Here is a 25,293-nt window from a genome sequence, read left to right as displayed (position 1 = left end):
TGGAAAGGGAGAAAAATCCATTCCAAAATTTGTAAATTTGGTTTTGTTTCACTCAACTGAATAATAAGCCCCAATGGGTGTTCACATTCACCCCCAGAGTTAACTAACACAAAAGAAAGAGCTTTATCATCCAGTCGCCTGTGAGTATAAGCTGTCATGATTTTATTGGTCATTACTTGTAAGGCTTGCTGTTGATCCTCATCCAGTTGACGGCGCTCCTGAGCTTGTACAGACGTGCCCAGGAGTGGCATCAAAGGTTTCAGATCATCCTTCGTAATTCCACAGATATTACGAACCCACTGGATATCCCCAATTAATCTCTGCGCATCAGACAATGTTTCTATTTTTGTGTTGATTTTAACCTTTTGAGGACGAATCATTGCATCTGTAATAATCCAGCCCAGATACAGCCATGGTCCCTGTTTCTGAATTTTCTCTGGTGCTATCTCTAAGCCCCTCTCCCTGAGACTGCATGTTAGCTGGCCCAATATTGTCTCGCAGTCCAGTTGTTTTCCAGCCACTAAGATATCATCCATGTAATGATAAATGAGTAAATGAGGATACTGTTTTCGGATGGGTTCCAGAGCCCACGTGACGAAAGACTGACAAATCGTGGGTGAATTTTTCATCCCTTGTGGTAGCACCACCCAGTGATACCTCTTTGCTGGTTCGGCCTTATTAATCGATGGCACTGTAAAGGCAAACCTTTCAGCATCCTCTGGATGTAAGGGGTTTGTAAAGAAGCAATCTTTTAGATCGATAACCACCAGATCCCAGCCTTCAGGTAACATTACCGGGGAAGGTAAACCGGGTTGTAAGGTGCCCATGTCACACATAACGGCATTAATTGCTCTTATATCATGTAACAGATGCCATTTCCCAGATTTTTTCTGAATTGTAAAAATTGGTGTGTTCCATGGGCTAGTTGAAGGCAGGATATGTCCAGCATCTAGCTGTTCCTGTACCAAATCATTAATAATTTGCAGCCGATCCAGTTTCAGCGGCCACTGGTCGATCCATATGGGATCATCAGTTTTCCAGGTTAATTTTAGGATTGGCTGCTCTACCGTGGCCGCGCCTAAAAAGGCGAAGTAATCAATCGAGCTCCCATTTGACTGAGCAGATCTCTGCCCACCAGTGCCACAGGTGAGTGCATCACATAGGGACGTGTGGTTACTAGCTTGCCATCCGGAAACATAAATGCTATTGTGTCTCTGCTGATGGATGTGACTTGAGATCCTCCAATCCCTAGAACTCCTGTATTCGCTGGCACTAAAGGCCACTGTCTAGGCCACTGATAAAGGGGTACGAGCGTGACGTCTGCTCCAGTGTCAATGAGCATTCGTAATTTACTCGTCTGTCCATTAGGGTGTCTCATTTCCATCTGCTCCTCTGGCTTCCCCCGACTAATGTCCATGGCTAACAAAACATCTGGTTGTCCGGTGGACCCAAAGCCTTTTTCCCCCCTTCTCCTTTGTTCTGCATTAGGCACTTTTGATTCAAATGGAATTAGCTGAGCAATTTTCGATCCCTCCATGATAGTCAAGGGGGGAGTAAGTGTGTATACCATGATTTTAATTGTTCCCTCAAAGTCAGCATCAATAAGTCCTGGGATGACAAAAATACCTTTTGTAGATGCTGAGGAACGTCCAATTAATAAGGCACTTAAACCATGTCCCAGAGGTCCCACCAGATTAGAATCAACCAGATGTATTGCAGTATCTGTAAGAGTAACAGCTACTGCTGTTGCCAAGTCCACCCCTGCACTTCCGGAGGTGGCAGCGGAGCAGTGGTCCAAGCACCCTGGACTTGTGTTGTCGTGCGAGGGCGGGGTGCGCTCTGCGTCCTGTTTCCCTTCTTTCGACACACACGAGCATTATGGCTATCTGTTTGACAGTGCTCACACCATTTTTGTCGACATTCTGCTTTAAAATGACCCAGTTTCCCACAATTAAAAGACTTCTTATCTCGCTTCCCTTTATTGTGTCTGCCTCTGACAATTGGTGTAACTGCAGCTCCTACCGCAGCAGCCATAGAGGCAGCTTTCTCCTGATCAAGCATTCGCTCTGCTGCCTCCAGCAGCTGACCTGCGGTAGATTGTCGTGGGAGAAGGCTTAAGGCTTTCTTAGTTTTGTCATAAGCAAGCATATCAAGGAATTTAACTTTCATTTCATCACTTAAATCAGGATTGCTGTTAATAGCGGCATGCAATCTGTCAATAAATTTTGGATAGGGCTCTGTGGGCCCCTGTCTCACTCCTGTAAATGCTGGCACCACTTTTTCATCATGTACAGCTAAAATCGTTTTTAGGGCCAATTCTTGGGTTAACCGTAACACTTCCGGTTGAAACCCTGCTTGCCAGTCCGGGTTGGCAAAAGGGCCTGCGCCCATCAGCATCTGAGCTTGCACCCCATATAGAGGATCCCCTTGCTGACGGGGTGTGGCTGCCGCAGCCTCGCAGGCCACTTGCCAACGTTGGAGAAATTGCAATTGTTGGGAAGCTGTTAGTAAGGTTTGTATAATCATGCGCACGTCATATGGAGTTAATAAATGTGCTGTAAGAATATGCTGAATTACTGAATTAGTATATGGCGATTTTAACCCATATTGTGTTACGGCTAATTTTGCCTCCTTAATCACTTTCCAGTCTCAGGCCTCCCACTCATTGCCCTGTGGGGTTACTGTTACCGGGAACGCCATTGGTCCCAGCTCGTTAAACTGCCCCTCAATTATCGCATCCCGAGTAACTCCCCGCCATCGATGTGCCGGATTAGCATTACCACCCGCGCCTCCCAGTGCCCCCCTCCCATTTGAGCCGACGATGGCAGCGGCCCGATCGCCACCGTTTCCCTCTGACCACCCCCCCCCCTCCCCGTGTTGCGAAAGAAGGGGTTAACACAGAGAGTGGAGGCGGTGCCGTAGGGGTGGGCTGAGCCGCTTGCTGCATTCGGACCTCAAGTTGCTCTAATTTTCTCGTTAGGTCTCGCAAGTGCTGATCTTGTAAACCATAACGAGATTGTTCCTGCACCGGTCGGGGTGACGGGGGCGAGGACGGGGGCAGGGCTGGGTCGGCGCCTTCCTCTGGCGAGGCGGCGGCGGGGGGCGGCGGGGGCGGGGCGGGGCGCTCCGGGGATTGGTCCTTTGAGCTTGAGGGGGGGACTCAAGCGGTGGTGAATCTGTTGACTTTTGCTCTTGCCTTCCCTGCCGCACGGGTGCTGCGCGTGCAGCGTCCCCGTCCCTCCTTTTAGGAGCCGCCTTGGGGAACAGGGATCCCGCGAACGTCCCAGCAGTGGCGGAATCCTGAGCGCCAGCGCGTTCGGCCTCTGCTGACCAGGCAGCGAAAGCGGAGGCGGGGGTCTGCCGTTCTGCTTTCAGTTCTGTCAGAGTGTCTAGGACCAATCTCCACACGGTGGAGAGTTTCCCACTGTCTTTAGAGCCTGAGCTAATGTCGTCCCACAGTGCTGCGCCCAAGTAGCTGCTTCAAAGGCTGCGCTCACTGAGGGGATTAGTCCGTGCTGCCGAGCCCACAACAGCACCCTCCTCAGGTTCCCCTGATAAGATAATCCTCTCTCAGAGAGTATATGTTGGAGGAGCTTAACCACTGCCGCTTCTTCTTTACCCAGCGCGGACCCCATCTCCTCCCCAGCCGCTCACCTGATCAGGGCGAGATTCCCGACGATTGCGCGCGCGTCTTCCCAGGCGCCGGGGCAGCGCCTGCTACGGCTGATACTGTCCCCTCTGGGCCGTCTTCTCTTGCTCGGGCGAGCACCGACGGGAGGGTCCCGATTCCCCAGGGCTTGAGTCCCGCGTATCTTCGATGAGGCTCCCTCGGGTCCCTGGTCGGGTGCCACTTGCTGACGCAGAAGTCCCGGACACAACTTAGACGACCAATGTGATCGAGTTGATGCCACTTTATTAAAGGTTACACAGCAATTTATACTCTATCTCAAGCTTCACGCGCCGCTATCTTATTGCTAATAGGCTAAAGCTACTTGTTCACGCGCCCTTCTGCCCCCTAGGATTGGTCCCGGTGTGGTGTCCACGCGCTGCTCTCCCCCCAGGTAGACCCCCTATTTTCGACATTTCAACTTCTTTATCTTTTGCCCAGGAATGTAGTTTCTCAGGGCGTCTCGGCCTTGTTTATGTCCTTGAATACAGCTGCAGCCTGTTGTTACAGTGAGGCCCCTCGGTTTGGATCGCTCATAATATGTCCGTTATTTTCCAGCCATTCCACACGTTGCCCTGACCCATGTGCAGGACCTTGTACTTGGCCTTGTGGAACCTCATGAGGTTCACAGGTGCCCACTTCTCAAGCTTGTCCAGATCCCTCTGGATGACATCCCATCCCTCAGGCATGTCAACCACACCACTCAGCTTGGTGTGGTCTGAAAATTTGCTGAGGGTGCACTCGATTGCACTATGCCATTGATGAAGATATTAAACAGTACTGGTCTCAATACAGACCCCTGAGGGACAGCACTTGATCTCCATCCAGACATTGAGCCGTTGACCTCTACTCTCTGGATGTGACCATCCAGCCAATTCCTTATCCACCAAACAGTCCACCCATCAAATCCATATCTCTCAAATTTGGAGAGAAGGATGTTGTGGGGAACTGTGTCAAAGGCTTTACAGAAGTCCAGATAGATGACATCCGTAGCTCTTCCCTTGTCCACTGATGTATTCACTTCACTTTCCTTTCCCTTGCACAGCCTTAAGGCAGGGCTGTCGCTCAGCCTGGGCCAGTGCACAATACCACTCATCAATCTCCTGCTCGCATTCCCAGATACTGTGCTCCCTGTTGAGCTCCTCTTGTCACATAGCTACTTGTCTGAAGATTTCTTCCAGCTGGGCACACTTGTGCAGCTTTGACATCCACTGCCGCCTTCAGGTGCTAGCAGGACTTCCAGATACTGGAGCTCCATGCAGCCTGGGGTCTGGACAGCTATATAGATCCTTGTGAGGTCTTTTTGGGGGGAGATGTCAGCATAGATAGGCTGTAGTGCTGCTTGGGTTACAGCCACAGCCTTGCAGTTGCATCAGATGGGCACCATTTTCTTTCAGCAGATCACCTCGAAGTCCTAGGATAGATGAGAAAGGGACAGAGGTACCAGCATGAGGGGAAGGAAGAGAAGGCAACTTCAGGCAACAGAGTTGTTTAGGGCACAGTCTGACATTTAGGAGTCCTTCAGCTCCAACTAGTGATGGTTTTCTTGGCATGTGTCTGTAAATGTAATATATGGGAAGAATAGAAGCTACTATGGTAAGTAAACCTGCTCCCCCCTTGGGAGTCTGTGCCTGATAATGCTGAGTGAACACCTCCAACTCCTACTGACTTCATCTAAAATAAAAGGCCCTTTGCACCTTGCAAGTGTAGCTGGTAGCATCATACTTTTAAACCCTGTTCTGTACTAGAATAACTGTTCATTGAGTTTCTGAATGAATTATTGCGTGGATTGTGTTTGTAAGCTAAGGGTAAGTGGACTGCTTTGTTTTAAGAATTTCCTTTTACTCTAGATTTTAAAATGTTAATTTTTTTTCAGATGCTTCAGGCGTGCTCAGTCCAACATCTGCCAGTACCATATGCAACGTTCCCACCTCTGATTTCTAATGACCCGTTCCTTTTGCATCCTCCTCATCTCTCTCCGCATCACCCGTCTCACCTGCCACATCCAGGGCAATTTGTTCCTTTCCAAGCACAGCAGTCACGTTCAGTAAGTAATGTTTCTTATCCCCTCTCCTAGAATATTTGGGGGTTGATCAGCAAATAATGCTCTTGTCCTTCTAATAACATTCTGGATGAGAGAACAAATGGATCTGATTTAGAGTAATAGGGTTCTGTAGTTGTGCTACCTGAGCAAGACTAAGTCTGAAGAAAAAAAAAGTACTGTTTTGAAATTAATTTTGATTCTCTTAAGATTTCTTCAGTGTCCCGATCCAATGTCAGGGGAGATTTCGGTATGATCCCAAGAGTGAGATTAAGACACAAATGAGGTCAAATGCCGTATACTCAAAACAGGTTTTTATTATTAAAAAGGTGAAGAGGGGTAGCGATAGGACAGAATGGAAGGAAAAGACAGAAATAAAGCAAGGATGCGGGATAGGGCTGCAAGAACAGTCACCACCATGGATCCAGCGGCGTCCCGTTGGTCCTCAGTCTTCAGTTCTTCGGTGGTGGGTGCACATGGATCTGCCTTCGATGGTGGATGCACATGGAGCAAAGTTTTCTGTTGCCTTTTTAAGTTCATCATATCCGCTGATTAGCATATCTGCCCACCTTTAGGTTTTTTTCCTCTGGTCCCACAGGTTTTTGCTGCATCCCGCTTCAAGGGCAGAAACGTTTGCCTCTTATCAGTTCATTATCAATGCATGCATGGTGCCTGGCGTACACAATAGAGCCACAAATGGCTACACATGGGGCCAGCTCAGTACACTCCTGCCCCTTTGAGGCTTATCTAAGGAGTCAGACAATGCAATTGCAAAGAAGTGGGGGGGTGCATCCTTCAATACACTCCAGCTTCCCTGGGCGACATCCCCCAGACCAATCCACAGGCCGCAGCAGCTTGTCCTGGAGGTTTGCACAGACACAAGCAAGCTTTGGGACAGTCATAGGACATTTCAGTCTCTCACACTCAGCTATTGCCCACTCCATTTCCCTGGAGGCCTGTACTCCTGTCAGTCTGACATAAGTTTGCTTCATGTACTGCTTCTGCAGGTGGTGTTCTTCCAGAAAGTAAAAGAGAATATAGAGACCTAAGTGTAGTGCAGCAGTGGTCTCGGAAAAAACTCTATAGAGAGACCAGAAAGCACAAAGCATTATTTCTATTGCATGCTTCTACCACATTAATTCACAGTTTATTTAAAGTGACCACTGTATCCCCCCTGAACACTAGTGTGAAAAGTATTACTTAAACCTTCTACAGACTACTGGAACCTCTTTTCTCCCCCTCTTATGGAAATTATTGTCTCTCTTCACTTAAACAATCTTGGCTGAAAAGTTAATGCCTTCATCATAGGGCTTATGCAAACATGAGAGAAGATGCTATTTTGGACATGAGGGAAAATGCTGAGTTGTTTTTGTAAGAAACTTCTTAATTCTTCATACATCAGTGTGCCTTCAATTATTCCTTATGGTAGTAAAGTAGAACTATTTTCTTCAGTTTGAGAACATGCGTCTATTAAGGAAGTCTGTTGCTGCCTTATGCAGTCTGATGAAAAGAATCATAGGATCACAGGATCAGAGGATAATTCAGGTTGGAAGACACCTCAGGAGGTCTTTAGTTCAACCTTCTGTTCAAAACAGGATCAGCTATGAGGTCAGGTGAGGGTGCTCAGGGCTTTTTCCAGTTGGATCTTGAAAACCTCCAAGGATGGAGACTACACAAACTCTCTAGGCTCCTGTTCCACTGCTTGACTGTCCTCATGGTGAAAAAGTTTCTCTTTGTATTTAGCTGGAACTTCTTTTGTTTTGACTTATGCCCATTGTCTCTTGTCCTTCTACCATGCACCACTGTAAAGAGCCTGGCTCCATCTTCTTGACCAAATCTGTTAGGTGTCTTTCCCCCCTCCCCCAAGCCATTTCTTCTCCTGGCAGAAAATGCCTGGTTCCCTCAAGCTCTTCTAATAGGAGAAATGCTCCAGTCCCCTGACAATCTTGGTGGCCCTCCTTTGAGCTTGTTCTACTTTAACAATGTCTTTTCTTTTTTATTATTTGTGTGCCCAAAACTGGATGTAGTCTTCTACATGAGGTCTAACTGTGATAGATTGGGTGGGTTTGTTCACTAAAATGTCAGCAGGATAAAGTGCTTGTTTGCTTGGCAGGATATGCTGGGGACCTCTTGGTGGGTGAGACCCAGATACCGTTAGGCCTGCTTAATCAGCCCCCACAGGTCTGGTCTCCACCCAGATGCCGTTAGGCTTGCTTAATCAGCCCCCACAGGTCAAGTCTCCACCCAGATATTGAGAGGATCGAATAAGGAAGATTGAAAACCTCCATCCCTGCGACCCCCTAGCAGCAAAATGAACATGCGCAGAGTATACCATAAGAAACTACGTCAACCGGGAAGAAGACTGTATATAAAAAAGGACTGTAAAAAGGGAAGAGCGGCGCCGTTGATGGAGCGGAGACTCCCCGGCTGCCCAGCGCTGATTTTTGCTCGCTAACTTTGCTTGCTGAAATTATAATAAATTCTGATTGGGTTGGAAACTTTTGGTCTCGTTTTCTCAACATATAACATAACAAGCGTTGAATAGAAGGTGGATAATCACTTCACTCAATCTACTGAAAATGCTATTATCTGTTAATACAGCCCAAGATACTGCTAGCCTTCTTTGCTGCCAGGGCACACTGTTGGCTCATGTTCAGCTTGCTGTCTACCGAGGGCCCCAGGGCCTTTTTAGCAGAGCTGCTTCACAGCCAGTCATTCCCCAGCCTAGATTGTTGCCAGGGGTTCTTCCTTCCCAGGTGCAGGACTTGGCATTTGTCCTTGTTGAATATCATAAGATTCCTGTTGGCCCATTTCTCCAGCCTGTCCACATTGTGCTGTATGGCAGCCCTACCTTCCAGTGTATGGACTGTTCTCCACAATTTGCTTATCAGCTGTAGACTTCATGAGCAAGTACTCTGTCTCTTCCAGGTGACTGATAATGTTGTTAAATAGGATAGATCCCTGTGGTATACCACTTGTTACCAGCATCTTGGTAGAGTATGACCCATTAACCACTATGATCTAAGCCTGATCATCCAAATATTTTTTTTTTTCATCTGGTTGTCCACCCATCCAGACTGTAACATCTGAACTTGGTTACAAGAATATTGTGGGAGATAGTGTCAAAAGCCTTGCTAAAGTTGAGGTAAATGACATCCACTGCTCTTCCCTCAGCCACCTTATCATACTAGACAATCTGATTGATTTTCCCTTGGTATAGCCATGCTGACTGTTCCCTCTTCCATGTGCCCAGAAATATGTTCCAGGAGGCCTCACTCCATGATTTTCCCAGGGACTGAAGTAAGGTCGACTGGCCTGTAGTTTCCCAGATTGTCCTTTTGTCCTCTTTTGTTGATGAATGCAATGTTTGCCTTTCTCCAGTTGTCAGGGATCTCCCCCTGATCTCCACAACCTTTTAAAGATGATAGAGAGTAGCCTTGCAAGGACATCAACTAGTTCTCTCAGCACCCTTGGATGTAGTTCATCTGGTCCCACGGACTTGTATGGGTCAAGTTGTCTTAAGTAATCAATGCCTGACTCAGTCCTCATTCACTGATAGTAGTTTTCTCCTCCAGATTCCTCTCCCTGCCCAAGTGGCACAAGAAGGAGGAGGGATGGGGGGTTATTGTCAGTACATAGCAGTCATTCTCTGCTGCACCTTCCTTTTCACACCTTTCCTCTGCTCCAGTGTGTGTTCTTCCATGGGCTGCAGTCCTAATCAGGAAAATCTGCTCTGGCATGGGTTCTCAATGGGCCACAGTTTTTTGGGGAAATATTAATCTCTTTCAGAGTGGGTCCTCCACAGACTGCAGGGAATATCTGCTCTGGTGCCATGGAGCACCTCTTCCTCATCCTTCTCCTTCTCTGATCTTGGTGTTCCCTCTGCTGTTTCTCACTCCTTTTTTTTTTCCCCTCCTACTCTCCATCCAGCTTTTTTTGTTGCTCTGTCTTAAATAGTTTTTCAAAGACGCACCACCAACACTGCTGATCAGCTCAGCTTTGGCCTGCAGTGGGTCCATTGCCAAGCCAGCTGGAACCAGCTATGTCTGGCACAGGGCAGCCCCTTACCTCTTCCCACAGAGGCCACCCCTGCAGCCCACCCCCTCCCCCAAACCTTGTCACATATACCCAGTACAACTCCATAAAATTTCCACAACTCCTCAGAACATATAATTGGAATTGTGTTTTTTTGGTATTAAAAAATAAATTAAAAAAACTGTTTTTCTATTAATACAACAAATCCTGTGTTTCTTTTAGCCACTTCAAAGGATAGAGAATGAAGTAGAACTGCTTGGAGAACATCTTCCTATAGGAAGCTTTACCTACCCTCCATCAACTCATCCACCAACATTGACTTCCTCAGCTCCTATCCAATTCTTAACCCATGATCCTTTACACCAAGAGGTTTCATTTGGAGTTGTAAGTACTGCTTTTTGTACTATATCCTCATGCATGCTGAGTTCAAGTTCTTGATCTTTGCTCTAAGTTATAACCATTTTATTGAAAAATGGCATTTTTGCAATTGAATTTTATTAGTGGCTGCAGCTGTGGAAAGTCAGGGTGGTTGGTTTTTAGGGTTAGACTTACTTCATATAGTCCAAGGGCTCAAACTTGGAAGAATGAAAACATGCTAACAAAATCTTTGAGCAATCTTTTTTCATAAAAGTAAATGTCTCAAGGCCTCTGAATGTTATTTCAATAGTGGTGTGTGAATTTTGGTTCTAAAAATCTGCTGACTTTTTTTTCACTATTGATTATTTTTAGAAAAATACAATTTATGTCTAAGTTACAATTCTTTACCTGCTCCCATTTTAGTAGACAGTGCAAGATGTTTTAAACAGTCATACTGAGGACTTATGTAAGTAAACTAAAGAGCTTTGCATGCAAATTGAAACATGAAAATAGTCTTTTTCTCCTATGGAAAGAATGTGTTGAAGCTGTAAACTTGAATGTCTCTTTAGACACTATATCTGTATGCAGTTGAAAGGCTACAGCCCCTCCTCCTAAAAGTGAATGTAATTGAGCCCAACTCTGAATGTGATTTCTTTATTAATTTTAAGCCTTGCTCTTTATTTAAAGTGGTTTTGCTGTGGAGCATCCTGGCAGTGCCTCCTAATGGATATTTGGCTTATACCAGTGAAAGAACTCCTGTATATACGTTGTTTAAAACTCTCCTACCCAACCAGCTGCACAAGCCAGTGCATTGCTCCAGGTCAAAAACCCTCAGCTTTTGGTTTGTAGCATGCTCACCAATTCAAGTCCTGCCTGTCCAAACCAGCCCATATACAGGCTAAGCCTTACAAAATGCTTATTAGCTAACTTGCAAGGGTTTCTGGTTAGTGTTGTTACTTTTTTTCCTGCAGGATAGTATAATTATATATTACTGAGGAGATTTGTTGGTCAAAACAATTGTTTGAAAAGGCTGGTATTTTTTTGGCTTGGACAGGGCTGGATTTTTTTGGATAGTGCCTTATTTAAAATGTTTTTCAACATTCACTTGTCATTTCATTTCATTATTAATTAAGACAAGAAAATATTGAAGTTTTTGTTCCTTTTTGCAGCCTTACCCACCTTTTATGCCTCGAAGACTCACAGGGCGCAATAGATACCGATCACAGCAACCAATACTACCACATTCTTACCATCCCAGCCTATTACCATATGTGCTGTAAGTCCAAAGCACATTGTACTCGTAGACTACTAAATAACTCTGTAAACTAGTTGATCCCCTCAATGTTTTTTTATGTTTGGGCTCTACCACAGGGTATAGACAGTTCAGACAATCCCAAGGAATAAGAAAACTTGTAGTTATATTCAATGTTTCCAGTCTATTTGAACAGCATACATACCTGAGCAAGGAAAAAACAAGTACAAGTGAACAGTTTGATCATAATGTAGTTTTGGGATCTGCTATGCTTCTTCTTTCTGTTGAAATCTCCTTAAAGATGTTCAATGTAGAATGGTTACACTTGGTTCTTGGATAATAGTTATGAGCTATACCCATGGTTACATCCTAAAGTCTACTTATGTAGGATAAAGATCTAACAGTCCTTACAAAAAAAACCCAAACAAAAAAACAGGCAAATCAATTTACTCTTAATTAGTTAGTGAAACATAATGAGGGGAGCCATCTGGGCGTATTTTTTGGTTTGGGGGGGTTTCTTTCTTCTGAACTGATAATCTGTTACAGCTTTTGAACTTCTGCACCTGATTAACCATTTCTGGAAGAGAAGGGATGGGAGAAGTAACATTAAGGGATTATCAGTAACCTTTTAAAGTAGATCCTATCTGCTGTAGTTTAGATGTGTGACATGGATTTTATTGTTCTTTGTAGGTTCTGTATTTGAAATTAATACAAAATGCTTAGAAAATGAGGATTTATTTTAAAGGTGTTATTGACAGGGAGATAATCCAACTTTGTCATTTGTTGTTTTGCCACAACATCTATAGTTTCTGACTCTGCAGTTTGACTTGCATCAAAATAGCACCAGGATATATGATTCAGTGAAGTTGTTAAACTTTGCATTGTGCATTCTGGCAAAGTCTGTTCTAATGTTATAGCCGCTTGCCTGTCTACTGAGGGACAGTGTGTCACAGTCATTCCTGATTAATTTAATTAGATGACATTTATAGTGCTGTGGATTTTCTATTTCTATGGTTGTACATTAAACTTTGACCCATATTACTATCTTGGGATGGAGATGCTTTTTTAACTTGAAAGAAAAACCAGAAAAATGGTGCACTCTTGCCTTTATATCTGAAGAGTTATGTTATATGGAAATGTATAGTTGGGTCTGCTGTCAATGTAGAAGTTGGCCCAGTACTATATTGTAATTATCTTTGTTATGTGTATTATTGAAAAGGAGACTGAGGGGCAACCTCATTGCTCTGTAGGGCTTCCTGAGGAGGGCAAGTGGAGAGGGAGGTGGCTGGTCTCTTCTCCCTGGTATCCAGTGACAAGACGCATGGGAATGGCTCAAAGCTGCGTCAGGGGAGGTTCAGACTTGACATTAGGAAGCATTTCTTTACTGAGAGGGTGGTCAAACACTGGAACAGGCTTCCTGGAGAGGTGGTAGATGCCCCATGTCTGTCAGTGTTTAAGAGGCATTTAGACAATGCCCTTAATAAGATGCTTTAAGTTTTGGTCAGCCCTGAAGTGATCAGGCAGTTGGACTAGATGATCGTTGTGGGTGCCTTCCAACTGAACTATTCTATTCTATTCTATTCTATTCTATTCTATTCTATTCTATTCTATTCTATTCTATTCTATTCTATTCTATTCTATTCTATTCTAAGTGCTTGAATGCTTCTGTATTGGGGAGATAAGTGAACTTGGGTTATTTATCTTTGTTGATATTCTATCTATTTAAGTAAGTCAAATTTAAAACCAGAAACTCTGTTCAATATTAATATTAACTCGTGATGCAGGCTATCAAGATATTAATTTCTGTAATAACACTGAACCTTACTGTAAGTATGAGTTGTCATAGCAATATACATGCAATTTAAAAATGCAATACAATGAGTATCAAAAAGTGGTGCAATTAGCTTTCCTTTGACTCCTTTACTTTGATTTTTTCTTAATTTCAAATTTAATCTTTTTACTGATTCTTAGAATTTGTTGATTTAAGAAGGATCATTAACATAACTCTACCTCTGTCATATGTTTGCATGCTTTCCTTCAAGAAGATGTAGAGTCTTACTGCTGTTTGTTCTTCTGGCAGATCAGTGCTTCCAGTGCCACCTGCAGTTGGACCAGCTTTCAGTTTTGAGTTGGACGTGGAAGATGGAGAAGTAGAAAACTACGAGGTTGGTGTGTGAAGTACAAATTCATGAGGAGCAGAGGTTAACTCAACACATGAACTTAAATGGTCTTTTGCTTTTCAAAGACAAAATGAGGATTAAATAAATGTAATGTTTATGAAGATAGAATCTAGAAACATTTTTTTCATACTAGTTCCTAACACTAGATGTTAGAAACATTCTTATTTTGTATCTATTGCCTTTCCCCAGAATCTATCCTTTCAGATTAGCGATGGTTAAATTCCTCAACTTTCCATTCTAGAGGTGACTCTTTTTTTTTGCATTTTGCTTGATTTTTAAATATCGAGCATAAATATGCTATAATTTAGTACTTTTTATGTGCCTTGCTAACTTTACAGATTAGTGTTAACATTACAGGATGAATTCAGGTAAATGTGACATTGGCAAGAATCTCTTAATATATATTTTCTCTTGACAATAAAGAGAGTATAGCAAGTCACATATTTTGAAATAAAATGTCAGTAGTGTCTAAGATAATTGAGAGCTATCCCAGCTCTTGTCCTTGCTGCTTCTCAGGCTGTTGGGATTACCATCAGATTCTGTTCAGAAAACCTCAACTGCTGCCTGTCCCTCCTCATGTATCTATTTCTCCTTGCTTCTGCTCAGAGCTGTGTATTTATGCAGTTGCATAGCATCTACAGTGTAATGGCAAGCTCTCCTATAATGCTTCTTGTGCTAGTTAAAAGAAGCATCATATTGTAGCTGACATGTTGGGCTCCAGGTTTTGGGCTATTTGAGTATCTGTACTCTTTGCATTTTTCATCAAATCTCTTAACTTCCGTGCTTCAGTTCTCTATCAAGTTGATACTAATGGTTTTCTGGAGCCCCTCATGAGCAGAAATTATTTACATGAGGAGCACTTAGGTACAGTATTCTACCTGTATTTACAAGTACAAAATTTAATCAGAAAGTGTCTATATTCAGTTTGATGTCATGCCTTTGTTTCTAAAGGTTCAGCATAAAATCTCCATGGCTCAATTCAGTTAGCCCAAGAAGTGGAATGGGAGTCCAAAGTTGTCCCTTTAAACTCTGGGCTACATATTGCTAGGCTCATTGCTAGAAAGCAATTTTGTCAACATTTTCTTCTGGTTACTCACACTACTGTGTGGGGGATGGGGGAAGGGGGTTAATTTCTGAAGCAAAACATGTATCAAGCTGTGAATTCAGCTGCAGGAGTGATTAACAGTTAGGTCATGGATATTTGGAAATCCCAAAGATACTATCTTATGCAGTTCAGAAGGATTAATCAACGATCAAATGTTGAAAGACATCTTTCCATAGCGCTTTCAGCTGTATAGAGAGAGAAGGAAGACTAAATGTGTCTTGATGGAGATGTAGCCTTGTGGCCCGTACAAATGTTTCTCATCAAGCACAAGGACCACTAATCACTGGCTCCATTGTGTAAGCCCAATACTTTGTGGCTCTATTGTGTAGCCTGATACCATCCAGACCTTTCTAATGACTTTACCATTGAAGAGGAGATAAAAGATTGATAAGAGGTGAGCATCCTGCCCCAAAAAGCACCAGAGGCTGGATGATTGCTTAAGAATCATGAAGTCAGCAAAAATCTGTGGAAACTGGGAGAGAAGTAAAGGCAGCAGGGGGAGATCGTGACCACCAACTCAATTCAAGACCAAAAAACCTGCCCGCCCCCCGCGCGCTCCCCCCCCCCCCCCCCCCCGCCGCAAGGAGCATGCATGCTAATTTACACAGCAAGTGAGGCTAATTTAAATATAACTAACCAGTAGCAGGTAGAATGGTAGTTATGGACTACTAGTTTACGGAGTGTAAACTTAGGTTTTTACTAATCATGTAATAGGATAAATAGGCTGTAGTTCCTTTGTGTAGCGTGCTAGCTTTGTGGGAAATCCCCCCTAGCACCCATCTTTGTACAACTATGGAATAAACTGATATCTCAGCTCTGTGTGTGAGATTGGCTTTTGCACACCAGGTAACGAACCCTGTTTGAGGGACAACAGAGAGGTGGGTTGTGTTACCTGGTGGGATAGTGATATGGCAGAAGAAATCACTTCTGGTAGAGCTGGAACTTGTTTGAGCAATTAATGTTAAAAAGTCCAAATTCCTTGTTTCATAGGCACTGCTGAATTTAGCAGAACGTCTAGGAGAAGCCAAACCTCGAGGACTGACAAAGGCAGACATTGAACAGCTTCCATCTTACAGGTTCAATCCAAGCAATCGTCAATCAGAACAGACATTGTAAGTACATCTGTCTCAAATTTACATACTTTACATGACTGTGTTTCCATTCCTTCAGGCTGCAGACTCAACTAGACAAATAGTATAACACAAGTGCTCTAAAAGCACTCAAATAAAAAAGAATTTTTCTTAAACCATTTTTCAAATCAGATATCATTTATCTTGGCTTTAAAATTCTGCATAATCTCACTTCAGTTAGATGTTCAAATTTAGTTATTCAGTATTTAAGAAGTTTTCCAAATTTTTGTTTGGCATACTAGATATTAAATGGCCATCATCAACTTAAGCCTATATTGAAATATTTTCCAATTACTAAAATTTCTAGTGCTCCTAGAAGAGCTTTTGACAGTCTTTGAGGTTTACAGTTATATTTCTCATTTTTAAGACTAATTCTGTTTGAAAGACTTACATAATGAGAAATGAGGTATAGGTGGGAGGCAGTGAAAGTGATATACAGTGCTGTCAAATGTTTGAAATTGAATAGAAGAGATTTTTTTCTGTTATCTTCCACTTAGAGTGGAATGTTATTTTTAACATAGTAGGGAATAAGAAAAATAAAAGTGCCAGAGATCTTAAGTTGATGATGTCCCTGGGGAAGAAATGTGTTTATAAAACATGTACAAGAGAATATAGATGTAATTTAGGGAGAAATTTTTCATAATAAAAATATGTGTGATCTTTAATCAGTTATGACTCTGAGAAATACTCAAAGCAAGTTTTCTGGTTTTTATTTTAATAGAGCTAAAATTAAAGTTAAAACTGAAATAAATATGCTATAGGGTTTGCACTACCTGTTTATATCAGCAGGCATGAACTCCAGTATTTTGAATTATGGTAATACAATCTATTTACTTCTTGGGCCAGTGAACTCCCATGGGTATGAGTTTGAGCCCTTGTCTGCTTTGGGATTTGAAACCATGGTGAACAAAACAAAAGCAATTCTCATTTTACACTGGTCCACTACAGATCTATACCCACAAAAGTTTGATCACTGTCGATACTCCAGTAGTTTTAAAAAAATCCTTTGCAGACACACCTTATAAGTTGTCTATAGAACAGAAATTATTGTTATTAAATGGGAAAGTTTATAGATATTTGCTGTCTTTTTTTTAGGTGTGTAGTGTGTATGTGTGACTTTGAGGCAAGACAGCTACTTAGAGTCTTACCCTGTAACCACGAGTTTCATGCCAAGTGTGTTGATAAATGGCTTAAGGTAAATAAAATCTGCGTTGGATGCAATTTATAATGTCCTAGTTCATAGTTTCATTTTTTTCTTTAGTTTTCTACTGCATTTCATCTCTTGTTTCTCATTTTTAATATATAGGCTCTGAAGTAACAAAAAAGGGTACAAGTTGAATTTATCATCTTTTTGTTGTCTTGTTACACTATAAAAAATATTCTTTTTTAGCAATTAACAAAACATATTTCTTTGTAATAATAATTGAATAGGGTCATTTTAAAAGAAATATGTGGAGAATGATCTTCACTGGTAGAAAGCTCTCCTATAAGAATCCCTCTTATCACTATGAATTTGAATTCTTGGGGCAAATACAAAAGTATCTATTTTTGTAAGTGGCATGATTGAGAGATACTTAAATAAAAAACTTAGCATGAAATTATGGCTTTATGCATGCTATGAGATATTCTTTCAAAACAAGTTGGGAGGAAGACCTAGAAGCAGGACAGCGCAATAAGTTGACAGATAGAATAGCAGTGGTACAGAAGGTGAGAAGGATAGGAATACTAGTTTAGAAGATGATATATAGGGAGACATCTGTACAAGCTGTGTTATCCAGACCTACTGCTAATAAGGTATTTATTCCTTTCTTGTCTCACTTTTTAAAAAAAATTCTCTTCAGATTTACTTTAATCTCTCTGTAGTCTGTTACAATATCAAATATTCCACAGTCCTATGTGAAAGAAGCATATCAAATATTTCCTAGAGAAATATAGATGCAATTTTATGTTACATCACTTTAAGATATATTTTAAAAATAAAAATGTTCTCATGCTTTGCTGACAAATCTATTCATATAGAGAATATACATTTTTGACTTGGATAAAGTCCTATACATCTAGGCTTTAAAAAGTCAAGGAAATGACTGCCTCATGCATACAGTAGAATATCCTGTGCATAAAGTGAAGTACTGGATTTGATATTGGCAGTAGTCTTTTGGCTAATGAAGCATCGTGAATAATGATAGGATTATAAAAAAAAACCAACATGAATCTGAAAACAACTTTGGGTTAGAGTAACCAATATATTCTAAAGCTTTTACAGAAGTGAGGACTGGTATAAATGTTTACACAACACTGCTCTTTTTTTTTTCTTTTCAGTAGAACTTATTTGAATGAAACATGTGCTTGGGTTCAGAATACTGTAGGAGAACATGTCTGAGAATCAACAAGATGACTGTAAATATCTAGTTGTTCTAACCTGAAATACATTTTTTAAGCATGTTAATGTTCATAGATAATTATTTAAACTGTTTTATACAGTGATTGTCAACTAACTCAACATATATGCAAGTGTCAGTACAGAATATTTTCCAATCCCCTGCTATTCATGTCTGTGGTCTGGGGCAAGGCTGACACATACTGGGCTTGTTAAACCATATAACTGCATAAAGTTTAGTCATGTTTCTACGACGGGATTACAGTATTGGTGGATAAGGGAAGAGCAACTAACATCATCTACCTGGACTTGTGAAAAGCATTTGACGCTGTCCCACATGACATCCTTGTCTTTAAATTGGAGAGACATGGATTTTATAATGGACGACTTGGTGGATAAGGAATTGGCTGGATGGTCACACTCAAAGACTTGCAGTCAACGGCTTGATGTCCAAGTGGAGAGCAGTGATAAGTGGCATTCCTCAGGGATCAGTATTGGGACCGGTGCTGTTTAACATCTTTTTCGGTGACATGGATGGTGGGATTGAGTGAACTCTCAGCCAATGACACCAAGCTGTGTGGTGCGGTTGACACGCTGGAGGGAAGGGATGCCATCCAGAGGGACCTTGACAGACTTGAGAAGTGGGCATGTGTGAACCTTATGAAGTTCAACAAGGCCAAGTACAAGGTCGTGCACATAGGTCAAGGCAATCCCAAGCACAAATACAGGCTGGGTGATGAGTCGATTGAGAGCAGCCCTGTGGAGAAGGACTTGGGGGTATTAGTGGATGGAAAACTGAATATGAGCCACCAATGTGAGCTCACAGCCCAGAAAGCCAACCGTATCCTGGGCTGCATCAAGAGATGTGTGGCCAGCAGGTCGAGGGAGGTGATTCTCCCCCTCTACTCCGCTCATGTGAGACCCCACCTGGAGTGCTGTGTCCAGCTCTGGGGCCCCCAGTACAAGAAAGACATGGACCTGCTCGAGTGGGTCCAGAGGAGGACCATGAAGATGATCAGGGGGCTGGAGCACCTCCCTTATGAGGACAGGCTGAGAGAGTTGGGGTTGTTCAGCCTGGAGAAGAGAAGGCTCTAGAGAGACCTTATAGCCCCCTTCCAGTACTTCAAGGGGGCCTACAGGAAAGATGGGGAGGGACTCTTTATCAGGGAGTGTAGGGATAGGACAAGGGGTAACAATTTTAAACTGAAAGGGGGTAGATTTAGATTAGATAAAAGGAAGAAATTCTTTACTGTGAGGGTGGTAAGACACTGGAACAGTTAGCCAGAGAAGTTGTGGATGCCCTCTCCCTGGAAGTGTTCAAGGCCAGGTTGGACGGGGCTTTGAGCAACCTGATCTAGTGGAAGGGGGGGTTGGAACTAGATGATCTTTAAGGTCCGGTCACAAGTGGTGTTCCTCAGGGCTCAGTGTTGGGACCATTTCTGTTCAACATCTTTATTGATGATCTTGATAAGGACATAGAGTGTATCATCAGTAAGTTCGCAGATGACACCAAGTTAAGCGGGAGTGTCGATCTGCATGAGGATAGGGAGGCTCTACAGAGAGACTTGGATAGATTGGATCGGTGGGCCAACGTTAATGGGATGAGCTTCAACAAGGCCAAGAGCCAGGTGCTGCACTTGGGCCACAACAACCCCATGCATCGCTACAAGCTTGGGGAGGTGTGGCTGGAGAGCTGCCTGGAAGAAATGGATCTGGGGGTTCTAATTGACAAGCAGCTGAACATGAGCCAGCAGTGTGCCCAGGTGGCCAAGAAAGCCAACGGCATCCTGGCTTGTATTAGAAATAGTGTGACCAGCAGAAGTAGGGAGGTGATAGTCCCCCTGTACTCTGCACTGGTGAGGCCACACCTGGAGTATTGTGTCCAGTTTTGGGCACCTCAATACGAGAGAGATATCGAGGTGCTGGAGTGAGTGCAGAGGAGGGCAATGAAGCTGGTGAAGGGCCTGGAGAATAAATCTTAGGAGCGATTGAAGGAGCTGGGACTGTTTAGTTTGAGGAAGAGAAGGCTAAGGGGAGACCTCATCACTCTCTACAACTACCTGAAAGGACATTGTAGAGAGGTTGGTGCTGGTCTCTTCTCACAGGTGATTAGTGACAGAACGAGAGGGAATGGCTTTAAACTCCAGCAGGGGAGGTTTAGACTGGACATTAGGAAAAAATTTTTCACAGAAAGAATGGTCAGACAGTGGAATAGGCTGCCCAGGGAGGGGGTGGAGTCATCATCCCTGGATGTGTTTATGGATCGTTTAGATGAGATGCTGGGGGATATGGTGTAGGGGAGAACTTTGTAGAGTAGGGCTGATGGTTGGACTTGATGGTCCCAAGGGTCTTTTTCAAAGTGAATGATTCTGTGATTCTGTCCCTTCCAACCCAAACCATTCTATGTTTCTATGTCAAGAGCAGTCAATAGCAAGTGCTGGATCTCCACCTGGGATGAGGTAATCCTGGTTATATGTACAAATTGGGGGATGAGAGGCTGGAGAGCAGCCCCATGGAAAGAGATCTGGGGGTTTGCATGGATGGCAAGTTGAATATGTGTCAACAGTGTGCCCTGGCAGCCAAAAGGGCCAACCATGTCCTGGGGTGCATCAAGCACAGCATAGCTAGCTGGTCTAGGGAGGTGATTGTCCCCCTCTACAGTGCACTGGTGCAGCCCCACCTTGAGTACTGTGTGCAGTTTTGGGCACCTCAATATAAGAAGGTGTCACATCCCACTCAAACGAGGGAGACAAGTGACTTAGATTTGTAAATCCCCAACGGAGTGGACAACAGTGAGACAAGTCTCAAAGTCCAGACAGTTATTAATTTCCCACAATGTACTAATTGGATACATGATAATTGACTAAGTATATAAAGAATTATGGCAAGCAATATAGTATGCCTTGTGTTACCTAATGATAATAAGGAAAAAGGGAAAAAAAGAAAAGGGGAGAGAGAGAGGTAGAAATAGAGAACACTGGCCTTCATTTCTGCATCAGTCCCACCAATGAGGGTTCAAGGATGCATCTGTCTTTGCTTTGCTTCACTTCTTTTCTCTCTATCTTTCACTCCTTGCCCCATCTCAATTTATACGCACTCTCCTTGGGTCCGTTCCCTAGGTCAACCCACATACCTACGTATCCCATGTATGGGGAGGGATAAGGTGCTTCATGGGATGATGTAATTAGTATGATCTTGTTAATCTTCATTAGCATATTCAGGGATGTCAACTTTAATATGCATTTGGTGGATAATGAAGCAAAGGTGTATCCTGTGCTATCCAGCTGGCCTTATCAACTTTGATCTCCACGTTATTCACCCTGTGACTATAGTTTTGTTACTTGGGAGTGTTTAAGACATTCCTCGGCTCGGAGGGCCTCTTCTCCCCCCCATCCCTTATCTCTCTCAGGCTGTTTTTCTCAGCCCTTGTTTCTCACAGGCATGTTTCTCTCAGGCCCTGTTTTGGGGAGTTACAAGTCATCTCTCACAGAAGGACATCATACTATTAGAGTGTGTCCAGAGGAGGGTGACCAAGATGGTGAAAGGCCTTGAGGGCAAGACCTATGACAAACAGCTGAGGTTACTTCATTTGTTCAGCTTGGAGAAGAGAAGGCTGAATGGTGACCTCATTGCAGTCTACATCTTCCTCAAGGGGGGCAGCAAAGGGGGAGGTGCTGATCTCCTCTCTCTGGTGCCCAGTGATAGGACACAAGGAAATGGAATGAAGCTGCATCAGGGGAAGCTCAGATTGAACATTAGGAAAAGGTTATTCACTGAGAGAGTGGTTGGTCACTGGAACAGCCCCTGCCCCCCCCCCCCCTCCCTCCCCCCCCCGGGAAATGATCATGGCACCAAGCATGTTAGAGTTCAAGGAACATCTGGATGACACTCTTAGTCATATGGTTTAGTTTTAGGTAGTCCTGCGAGGAGCAGGCAGATGGACTTGATGATCCTTATGGTTCCCTTCCAACTTGAGCTATTCTATGATTCTATGTGTGGTGTGGAGTGAAGGTAAACAAAGAACAATATCTTGCTCCCTCTTCTCCCTCTTCTGAAATGAGAACTAGGACCATTGGTTGTCATGTACCCCATGACATGATGGATGCTGAAATTCTGTGAAGGTTGTTAAGTTTTTAAAAAAATAATTCCTCCCAGGGATGTTGATGCAAAGACATTGCATCTGGCTCAAAAAGCACTTGACCCACAGACTGCTGGAAGGTAGGGTAATGTATCAGTGAAGTATCATGTATTCTCTTTCTTATTCACCTGCTGTTGGTCACTGTTCAATTCAGAGTATTTGGTTAAATGAAGCTTTGTTTAGACTCTGTATGGCAGTTCTTATGTTACATTAAGCACTTTCTATTGGCAATCAAAGGGTAGTGAAGATAGCCCTTAGAGATCAGTAAAATGGGGAAAAAACCAGTTTGGGGTCATTCTTTGTTTTAGTAATCTGAACTGTAGTATTTGTGAGGCAATTTTGTGTTGATACTTGTAACCAAGCTTAGAAATTGCTGACTTTTAACACTAGTGCTAAAAAACACATCAGCATAATAGTGTCAACTAGGCAGGTTTCTCTTTAATTGAAAGATTTGTGTAATCTGAGCCTAAAGGGAATACAGTTACACTGTGCCAACACAAAGTTTTAGACTGTGTTTAGGGAGTGGGGTAAAATAACTTTTGTGCTTTAAATTAACATCCCATGTTGATAAACTGTGCAAGGGAACACATTATCATTGGTAAGTTTTAGTAAAAATTACTATTCCATTACAAGATGGTGATGCAACAATGGAAGTCATCAAAGTGAACTTTGACTTAAGAAATTTGGACTTTTGCCTGTCCTATAGTTATAAAACCCTACTTAGAAAGACTTTTTCAGGCAATATGAGATAGCCAGGGGAAAACCTGTTTTATACTGAATTATGTCCCTATATATTAGACTACACTGAGAAAAAAGTCCATGTTAAATAAGGCTGAAGACTCATGAAAGAGAGGTTAAACAGTGGATGGGACAAGATTAACAAGAAAGAGATTATCCTTTTTGCTTGTCAGCCTTTTCAACTCTCAATTTTATGATGTTTCACAATATCTGATTGTTTACTGATATCCTAACTCCTTGAGTCAAAGGAATACATGAGAAATATTTTTTTTAAAAAGCAGGATTTAGTCATAGTTCCAAAGAAAAACTTGAAAACATGACCTGTATTAACCCTGAAGGCTTAGACTCTAAATCCTTTTTTTTCTAACTGTGGTTCACTTCAGCTAGAAAATTTCTATTTAATGTTTCTTATGATAATTTCAGTTCATTGTTCAGCTCTTATGTTACAGAAAGGTAATTTGCCTGAAGGAATAGCAAGTTAAGAGAGGATATACATTGCAGACTCTGATGCATTATGTGCACCTAATTCATCTTTACACCAGTTATGTTAAGATGAGGAGGGGAATTAATTTTAAGAACAAGTAGTCGAACAAGGGTCCAGAGATACTGTGCAGCCTCCATCCTGGATATTTTCAGGACCTAATGGGAGAGAGCCCTGAGTAACCTGGTCTGACCTTACAGCTGACCCTGCTTTGAGCAGGAGGCTGGAATAGACACCTCCTGAGGATCATTCCAACATGAATTATTTTATGAATCGGTGTATTCTCAACAAGTTTTTTGTTGAAGGGCTAAACTTAAAACTTCTATGCACATTCAGCTTTGGAGCTGTTTAGTCAGATTGTGTGTTGTGTCTGTTACTAAAAACCTTTCTCTTTTCCCACCGCTTGCTCAGCTTTTAAGCTTTGGCCAAGCCTGCATGATAGACTTCTGCTCTTCTGCTGGCATAATGGGGTAGTGAGAGCCTAAAAAGCTGTGATTTATGACAAAGAGCTAGTAAGACTAGGATGCCCTAATATAGGGCACTTTTTTCCACCTCTGTCTTACTTCTCTAGTGATGGTGGGTTTCTCTGCCCACTGTATTTTTCTTCTGAATTTACAAAACTTTTAGGTCATTTTCACATACTCTAAAGTAACAGAAAACAGGTGCACGCTGGGTTTATTTTTTTTTTTTTTTTTGTCCCTTTTGGGTACTCTTGATCACTGTGAGTGGCAATTTCATTTTGTTTCTGTGTTGCAGACACTGTTATCATGAGTGTATTTGTCAGTGCATTAAACTTTCTTTTATTTCTGGTTTTACAGGCAAATCGTACCTGCCCAATTTGCAGAGCTGATGCTTCAGAAGTGCATCGTGATTCAGACTGACTAATCTAAGAGCACAAATCTGGTTTGGGTGTTCCTGGTCACCTGTATATATGAACTATCCATTGAACTTACCCATGTGGCTTCCAGCATTCCCTTTACACAAAAGGGTAAACGGACATTTCTTTGCACTGTGCGACTTAATCGATTATAAAGCTTATAATTAGTCTTCACAATTGTGGGATTGCTATACTAACTGCGTGATTTGAACTCCAAAGACTTTTTTTAGCTTAATTCTGTGTGTGCACTAACTTTTCCTGGGTTTTGTGTGATCATTCCGCGTGTTGCTGTAAGATTACAGTGGACATGATCTTTTAGCATGTGCTTTTATAAAAAGTGGAGCTCCAAACAGCATAGCACTCTACCTTCAGATATTGGGGGGGGGTGTGTGTGTGTGTGAGAGGATGCATGAAGTGCACTTGTGACTGGGTGTGTATATGTGTTTGAGAACATATATACCAGCATGTACTAAGAATGTATGTATGTAGTATTAATTACGCTGCAATGTATAATTTTATGTTATTTAAACAGTACTAGTACTGTACACTGGTTTCTTTCCTTGTGTTTGGAGTCACACACTGAATGCAGAGGATGCTGCAATTATAGATATTTAATATTTCCTCCCCAATATACTTAATGATATAAAAATACTTTTTTACTTGCTATTCAGACAGATGTTATGCTTCCCCTGTATTGGAAGCTTTTAAGTGTACCTCTGAAGAGTGTGTTCATTACTCAGTATGTGAGTAACCTTGGGTTTTTTACACATGATAGGAAATCCAAATTTCAGCATGACAGATTTACTGCTTATTTTATCAATATAAAGTTGCAATATTGCATAACTCAGTTAATATTAACACTTCCAATTGGTGAATTTAATGTTGAAGCTTTTCTGTTCTCCTCAGTTCTTCTAG

At 42.5% G+C, this 25,293-nt stretch overlaps 1 protein-coding gene across 1 annotated transcript in view; it reads left to right on the top strand.

Moving 5' to 3' along the window:
• The window catches only part of LOC141917732 (E3 ubiquitin-protein ligase RNF38-like), a 288,771-nt gene extending 264,051 nt beyond the window's left edge, over positions 1-24,720 (top strand). The window contains 7 exon segments of the mRNA XM_074811147.1: positions 5,544-5,714; positions 9,966-10,127; positions 11,270-11,376; positions 13,433-13,517; positions 15,628-15,749; positions 16,863-16,962; positions 24,320-24,720. Coding sequence (XP_074667248.1) covers positions 5,544-5,714; positions 9,966-10,127; positions 11,270-11,376; positions 13,433-13,517; positions 15,628-15,749; positions 16,863-16,962; positions 24,320-24,382 — 810 coding nt within the window. The 3' untranslated portion in view covers positions 24,383-24,720.
• The last annotated feature ends 573 nt before the right edge of the window (positions 24,721-25,293 follow it).

This window comes from Strix aluco, chromosome W (assembly GCF_031877795.1).
Source record: "Strix aluco isolate bStrAlu1 chromosome W, bStrAlu1.hap1, whole genome shotgun sequence".
Classification (NCBI taxonomy): domain Eukaryota; kingdom Metazoa; phylum Chordata; class Aves; order Strigiformes; family Strigidae; genus Strix; species Strix aluco.
Note: the sequence above shows the minus strand (reverse complement) of the source record. Positions and strands in the feature narration are given on the sequence as shown.